The sequence below is a fragment of the Poecilia reticulata genome, linkage group LG23 (genome assembly GCF_000633615.1).
Source record: "Poecilia reticulata strain Guanapo linkage group LG23, Guppy_female_1.0+MT, whole genome shotgun sequence".
In the NCBI taxonomy this organism is placed as follows: Eukaryota; Metazoa; Chordata; class Actinopteri; order Cyprinodontiformes; family Poeciliidae; genus Poecilia; species Poecilia reticulata.
In genome coordinates this window covers 4075324-4082904 of record NC_024353.1, presented here as the reverse complement: position 1 = coordinate 4082904, position 7581 = coordinate 4075324, and the positions used below count along the sequence as shown (strand labels likewise).

General features: G+C 41.9%; 1 protein-coding gene across 2 annotated transcripts in view; it reads left to right on the top strand.

Moving 5' to 3' along the window:
• The first annotated feature begins 2391 nt into the window (after positions 1-2391).
• The window catches only part of sema3aa (sema domain, immunoglobulin domain (Ig), short basic domain, secreted, (semaphorin) 3Aa), a 37031-nt gene continuing 31841 nt past the window's right edge, over positions 2392-7581 (top strand). For both annotated transcript variants that reach the window (XM_008400625.2, XM_008400624.2), the window contains exon 1: positions 2392-2990. In XM_008400625.2, the coding sequence (XP_008398847.1) occupies positions 2885-2990 (106 nt within the window). In that variant the 5' untranslated portion in view covers positions 2392-2884. The remainder of the gene's footprint in view (positions 2991-7581) is intronic.

Here is a 7581-nt window from a genome sequence, read left to right as displayed (position 1 = left end):
GCTAAGGTTAAGAGAAGGGGGCTTTGTTGACCTACATCAGTGATTTGAATGACTTTACCAGAGACAGGATCTGTCCCAGACTATGCAGGTGACCCACCAGCATGTTTTCCTCTTAACTGAATGGTTTCATCTGGAAAAGTCAAAAACACGCTTAGACCTCGTTCTCTGAGTGGAGAATAATGCAACTCTTACACCATGTGTGTTGCTCTCCCAGAAGAAGACACGAAACATTTAAGGCTAATTTGAGCCACTTGTTTCTGATATCTTATTCTAATATCTAATGGTCGTAGGTGACTGTCAGGGTGTAAACAAAGTGGAAAATCGGCAGGTTGGCTTTATGGCTTAGCTCGTTCTTCGACCAGAGAGACCAGATTAACGGCCTAGTTAAAGTGCACAAGGACCTAATTTGTCCATGTATTTATTTCCCTTAGCACCTTTCTGTTGCTTACAGAAAAGACATTTTGTCCATCATTTCGCAACACTTGGTGTACGTCACCACAAAGCAAAAGGGAAAACACCCCAGGCAATCAATAGTTATTTTTAGGCACTGTACATTGATAAATAAATGGCCAGGTTTAGATTTTTATTCAACTAAACCTGCATAAATAAAGATTACATGAAATCTTTATTTAAAAAAAAACAAACCCTCAACTCTAACATTTAATTGCAATTACTTTTATAATATGTCTTATTTTAATTGAGGTTTTACTTCTCATTTTAGCCAAATGACCACATGAAACATGACAAATTAATGACCCCTTCTTGGTAGTAGATTTTGAGTTTTCTTTCCCAAACAAGTTGAGTACAAAATGACAAAGACTCCAAAAAATGCAACTGGCAAATTACAATCGAAAACAAATAAAAGAAACCTCCAGAAACTTTGAAAGAATCTAATAAATTTTGATCTAAGATGCAATTCAGATTTTTTTTTCCTGCTAAGATAAGTGTCTTAAAATGGCAATCCCTTTAACCGCTAAAGAACATAGCAACTGCACATGGAAAGTAAACAAAATTGTACAATTGAAAGGAAAACGTTGAAATTTTTTTTAAATCAGTTTTTCCTGTTATTTTTTGTGACTCACTCTTTTGAAACCACATATCACATTAAGCGGCCTTCCATCGGCAGGTTTTGGTGGAGTTTCTCTGCTCTGAATAATAATATTATTTGAAGTGAATGCTTCAGAGTGAGTCAGCCGTCGAGATGGAGCAAAAGGTGTGGTGGTTGCTAACCAGAAACGCAACTTGGAAGAAGACGAAACAAAACAAGTTCATGGAAAGACAAAGAACTGGTTTCTAGGATATTTAAAAAAAAAAAAAAAAAAAAAAAACATTGGTGGTATCTCATTTAAGGGGAAGATATTCCATCAGAAATTGAATTTGTTAATGAATTAGCGTTTTCTCTCTTTCCCATATGCATTTTGCTTTTAAAAACGGCAAGATCCTCCTACAAATCAAGTAAATGTACTTGGCACAATTCACTAGACAGAAACTAGATTATCTACTGAAACCTTTGGTGCAATAGCTGTTTATGATGTGGGCCACATGGCTCTTTGCATGGGGTAGCAATCAAATGACTTTATGTTGCTTATTTGCATGTCCAGTCAATGGAGGCATCCCCTTGTATTCTGCACAAAGCCTAAGAAGAAAACACACACACAAAAAAAAAACAGTTTCATAGTTGGAAAATGTTGCTAAATTTAAAACAATGTTTAAGTTGAGCAAGCTTCAGCCAGAATTGTTTCACATCAAGCCTACTACATATTTAAACAGATGACATATTAACTATGTTTATCATTTAGTTTTTTAATTTACAAACTCCATTGCTAAATATTGTATCTATGTCTTCATATAAAAAAAAATTGCAAAAACAAACCCTTTCATGAATTTTCACATTTTCTTTTCATTTAAACTCATGCATGCAAAATCTGAAAGATTCCTTTTAGTCAAGGGTTTCATAAATTTTTTTGACAGCTCCCTCTTCTGGATTCCTTTTTTCTTTTTCTTCTACTTTTTTTTTTTTTTTTGCTCGAGTAGATTAACTCTGCTTTTCAAGCACCCCTAATAAACCAGGTAGGGGAACCCAGTGATTAAACTTTAAATTTCATGGTCAGACAGTTAGTGGCAGAGGAATTAACACAAGGGAAGGCGTTTCACTGCTGTGAGGGAGAATAAATTAAGACGAGGGGGGAAAAAAACGACAAAGAGAAAAGGAAACGAGTGCGGAAAAGTCAAGACTATAAATCTTAACCATTCTACTTCCTCTCTATGACACTGCCTTCATCACTGCTCTCAAGTAATACCCCACCTCCTCTTCCCTCCTGCTCTCCCTCCCTCTCTCTCAGCTGCTCTGCCTCCCCTCCCCTCCCTTTGCTGTGGATGGTGTAGCTCTCTCGCAGTCTGGTGGAGCTGCACACAAGGATTAGAGGGTTGTTGTGAGTGTCTGCTCAAAGAGTGGGAGCCAGTGGACAGAAACAGATAAAAAAAAAAGAAAAGGAAAAAAAAATCTCCAGCAAGAGGATAGCCTTGTTATACTGGATAAGTGCTCTGATTTTATTTCACTCTGCCTGTACTTCTCATCACAGTCGAGCTGAAGGGTCTTCACCTGGGGGAGGACAGATAAGCCAGTCAACTATACAGCTTGGATTTTCACACGGGGAGCCATGTGAGCTGCACTCCCCTCTGCCGACTTCACGCAACAGAACTGCCCCAACACTCTGCACTCCCAAGACCCAGGAGCACAACTAGGATTCGCCCACCCCCCTCCACTTCTCTCCCTGGAACCTCTACTTTCAGCTCTTGCACACCTCAGCGGAGGACACCTTTCTTGGGGTCGGGCTCTGAGTGGCCCCCTGGTCTGGAGGCCAGACAGCAGCACTCCAGCACCATGGATTACCTGCTTCGGACTGTAGTGCTGCTGTGCTTCACGTTGCAGCCGGGAAGAGGAGCTGATCCCAAGCACAACGTTCCCAGACTAAAGCTGTCATTCAAGGGTAAGCCCATTCCTTGTGTCTTCTGACTCCAGGTTATATGGGGATTGCTTGTGTGGTTTTTTGCTTTTAAACCGGACCTGTTTTTCTTGCCCCCCGGGTGCTCTTTAGTGCTGTTCTTTTCATCTATTCTTTGGCATGCTGAGTATCCCTTTTTCTTCCTTTATCAGAGTAAGTCTATTTCTGCTTCTGTGTGCGTCTCTTGGTCAGCGCACAAGACCTACCTCTCCGTATTCCTTCCTCCAATTTCCTTGCTGCTCCCCTCTCGCTTACGCTGACCGTCTCCAAGAATTTGCGATTCTCCCTACAAATGGGGAGATTGTTTCCATATGCTGTGGAAGCACTCCTGCTTGAAGTTAAATGTATATATTGGCCCTGTGTCATTTCTCCTCTTCTGCTCGTACTGCACAGCCCTGTTAAGTGCAATGAACAGGCAACAGAGCATCAGTTTTTGTGACTTCTGTCCCAAAATCCCCCTCGCCTCCCCAAAAAAAGGGCTGGTGGGATCTTGCTGGTCCTGACATAGTGTGTCCTCTTTGATGCATCTCCTTACCGTATCTCAAAATCAACAGTTGACGACTTTGAATGCAATTACATGTAACTTTTGTCACCTATTTGCACATTTTAGGGAGAGTAAGAATTTACCATGCACGTGGACATTTTCTTTTTTTTTTTTTTGACGTATCTAGCAAACATGTTATTCTCTCTCCTGTGTTATTTTGAGGGGAGACTGCGGAGCGCCGGTTCTTCCTCTCCTTCTCCTCCCTCTTTCTCTTTTCCCCATCTCGTCTCCTCTCTCACACCCTACACTAAATCAGGCTCCATGTAATAGCAGACAACTTGGACAGAAATAACCGGCAACATTTTTGCCATTTTTCGGGGGGTAAATTTTTAGGAAAGTGCACTGCTCCAAGTGTGGTCTTGTGACTCTTCGTTACACCCTCTGAAAATTTATGAACAAGCCGATTTGCAGCCGAAAGCATGAGTGTGTGGTTGAAAGTCCTCTCATTCACTTGATTGTCACCAAAATCTTAGTTTTTTTTTTTTTTGGGGGGGGACGGACAATCTCAGTGTTTGTCTTTTCTGAGGAAGAATCAGATGTTGGCTTTAAGCATGGTTTGAAAATAATGTCTGTCACCAATTCATCTCTATGTTTAGACAAGACATTTAGCGCAACTTATGTTTAGAGGCCTGCTATATAACATGCTTTATTCTTTAGATGGAGGGCAAGTTGTAATTTTGAGGGCAGTATAGTTTTCTTTATTATCCTTTCAGTTTCCAAATGGATACTATTCCACATGCCCTTGGGCTAAAATAAAAAAAAATGTCAATGACTTCAGTGTTTGTTCTGTTGAGTTTCCTTCACAAGTCGTTATCCGAGGCTTTTAAACTGTGATGACATGGGAAGATCGATGGTTGGACTTACCTGCTTCATGTCAAACATCCCCTGGGCTCTATCACATCACTTCACACGAAGCCAAGCTTTTACGGATGATGGGAAAATGTCAGCCCTTCTGCATGCAGGCATCTGGTTAAAGAATGTAAATCTAGTCTTTTGTGATCCTCTATGACGTTCAGTCTGACAAGTGAACATGCTGCCGACAAAAGTGCGAGACAAGAGACGTGTCGCCGAGCATCAAAGTGCGGATTGACAGACTGTACCGGGTGATGGATGTGCATTGTCGAATTGAGAAAGCAGGTCTGCTTCTCGTCTTGCGAGATATACAATACTGTAATGAAAAAAAATAAATAAATAAATCATGCCTTTTGCTTTAAAAGTCATGTTGTTTGTGCTAATGTTCTTGTTAGATCTTGGTGTGAGCACTCAACACCCTCTCTTGTGATTTCCTTCCCCTGGACTGAAAGAGGTGTCTCGGCTTGTGTGCAACAAATGTGTCAGGTCTTGCATGTCCTCATATATTCAGACACCTGGCTCTTGTGCGTATGCATGAGCTGACGAATTTGGGATCTTTTATCGGGCTGTCGAATCCTCTGTTGAGCGCGTGATCATAGTCAGCTGTTGGCTCGCAAGAGCGCGTCGTGTGCCACTTCCTTCATGCTGCCCGCTCACCGGCGATTCGTTGCGTTTCGTCTCCGCAGGTGTTTGATGGCTCTCTGGATGTCCATCAGAAAACAATATGTGGAAGAGGACTGAGGGTACAACCACTCATTTTTATTGAAAGACGAGATGTCAGACGTACAGCGGATGAAGCAAAAGGAAGGGAGACTAGACTGGTTGTTAAGTGAAGTGTCAGTCATCACCTCTACGCTGCGTGAAGCCAGACTAGAAATGAAGTCAAATAAACAAAAGGGAGGAATTCTCATGGGAAGGACAGTCAAACAAGCAAACCTCCAGAGCAGGATGAGCACACTCCGACTCCCAGGATGGTCTCATTAGCTATGCAAGTGTATGATTACGGGTACTCGGATATACACAGAGCATGTAAGCGGAGTCCCATGAAATCAGCCTCAAATGAGAGCTGATGACAAGCCCCCCGAGGGACTTGATAGTCACACGCCAAGTGAAGAATTCTTATCATCTAGGAAAGGACAGGCAAACGACTGCAGAGTGAGCAGTTTGCGGCGGAGAACGATTGAGAAATGGAGACAGGTAGATAAAATGACCTCTCCCGGGACATTCTGGCAGAGCGAGTGGAGAGTAAATGATTTCCCAGTGGGGTCAGTTAGACATTCAGCGAAAAGGTTGCCATTTCACGGGGGACACTGCGATGATCACAGCAGTTAATGATTTTCTCTTCTCCTTGAGACTGCAGCAATGCTTACTTCCTCACCTTGATTAATATAATAAGGAAGAGGTGAAAGTAAATGCTAGGAAGATGTTTCATTTTGCCACAGATCAACTCGTTTGGATTGCTGATTAAAATGATTACACTTTGAGGGAAGGAACTGAGAGGAGCTGACTTAAGGTTGCTGTTTTACCATAAGAATTACAGGAGACAGTGGTACGCTTTTGTGAATTAAGCCATACCTACAGTCGCATGGATCTCTGAATTGCAATCTCGCACACTGTAGGCAGCCATCCGGAGTAACACTGACCCCTAAAGGTCAGCCGAGGCACAGACATGCCAACAGTGGAAGTGGACATGGCATAAACTTTGAAAATTTGGACCTTTTTAGCAATTGAAAAAGAAGGCAAGACTAAAAAAAAAAAGTTTGGATGTTAGGGTTAGGTGACCCTGCCACACGATCTCTTCATACCATTCTCCTCATCAATCAAAGCAAGAATAAGAAAGACAGAACAAAACTGTGAAAGGGATTAGACATCTGCAGTTGGCTTTTAAATACACTTGGTGTGGAGCTGCTCTCAGGGATGTCTGCTCTAAGCCCCATAATAAGCCTGTATATGTCTAGGAGTGACTGAATTCCAGTAGGATAAGTTGCAGTTTGTATGTTTGTGGGTGTTTGCATGTGTGTTGGTTTATCTGTTCTCATTTCTCCCCCCCCGCCACCCCTGTTTTTTTTCTTTGATGTGTGAATTACCATGTGAGTATCACATTTGGAGAGTCTCCCGTCTGTATCTGTCCGTTCTACTGGCTGCGGCTGACAGAGCGGATGTAGATAATTACAAGGTGTACTCCCAACGCGCCAACCTTGGAGATGCCTGCCTGCCTCCATCTCCCTCCTTTTCCTCTCGTTCTCATAGTTCTTTCCTTCCCTCTCCTGTGGCCGAGTCGTCTCTGAAGGAGCCACAACACCACAAACCCTAAGTGCAATCTTTAAGAAGTCTGTGTGTGGGGGCATTTTTTTTTTTTTTTTAACTCGTCTCCTTTTTCTGTCTCTTTGATTGCAGGTCAGTTAATGCATATCTTTTCCTTGGTTGTTAGTCTTTGCAACTGTATTTTGACAGACACCCACACACACTCACACACTTACACTAGACCTTCATCTTTGCTCCCACGCAGCCACATTTCAATGGCACAACCAATGTTTTCCAGTAGCCTCCATTTCAATATGCCCCCACGTTAAACTTGAATGTAATTCATTTCCATGCACTCACTCACAAACCTGACCGCAGAGTTTGCTAAGCTCCCACCACTCTGGTCCACAAGTTGAAAGATGGGATGATGAATCTGTAAGCATGTGTGTTTGTGCTGACTCTCGTCGCCGCACAGATAATTGTGCAATGACACAGCTCAACTTGCAAAAACAAAAGCCAGCCATAAAGAAATAAGTCACTAGTTTTTTTTTTTTTTTTGTTTGTTTTTTGGAACAAAATATTAAGCAAATTGCCACTACTTTAATTTGTGGAAATGTAGTTTTGATGTCTCTGTGGTAGGCATGGTTACTAGGGATATAAAAGGTGTGGCTTAAAAACTGGCCAAATGTCATGCTTTGCCGTTTTGCCGGATTGTACGTCTTTTCGTGAATCAAAGAGCTGAAATGACTGAACTATTCTCTGTCTGCATGGAGCATTACTGCAATGGCCCTGTGCACCACCAGTCAGCTGGCAGAAAGAAAGCTAATGCTAATATGCTTTTCCAGCGCTTACAAGAAAGCCAAAATCAGCTGTTTGGAAATATTTCCTGTCATTAAAAAAAAAAAATGTGTGTGTGTGTATGTATGTATATATATA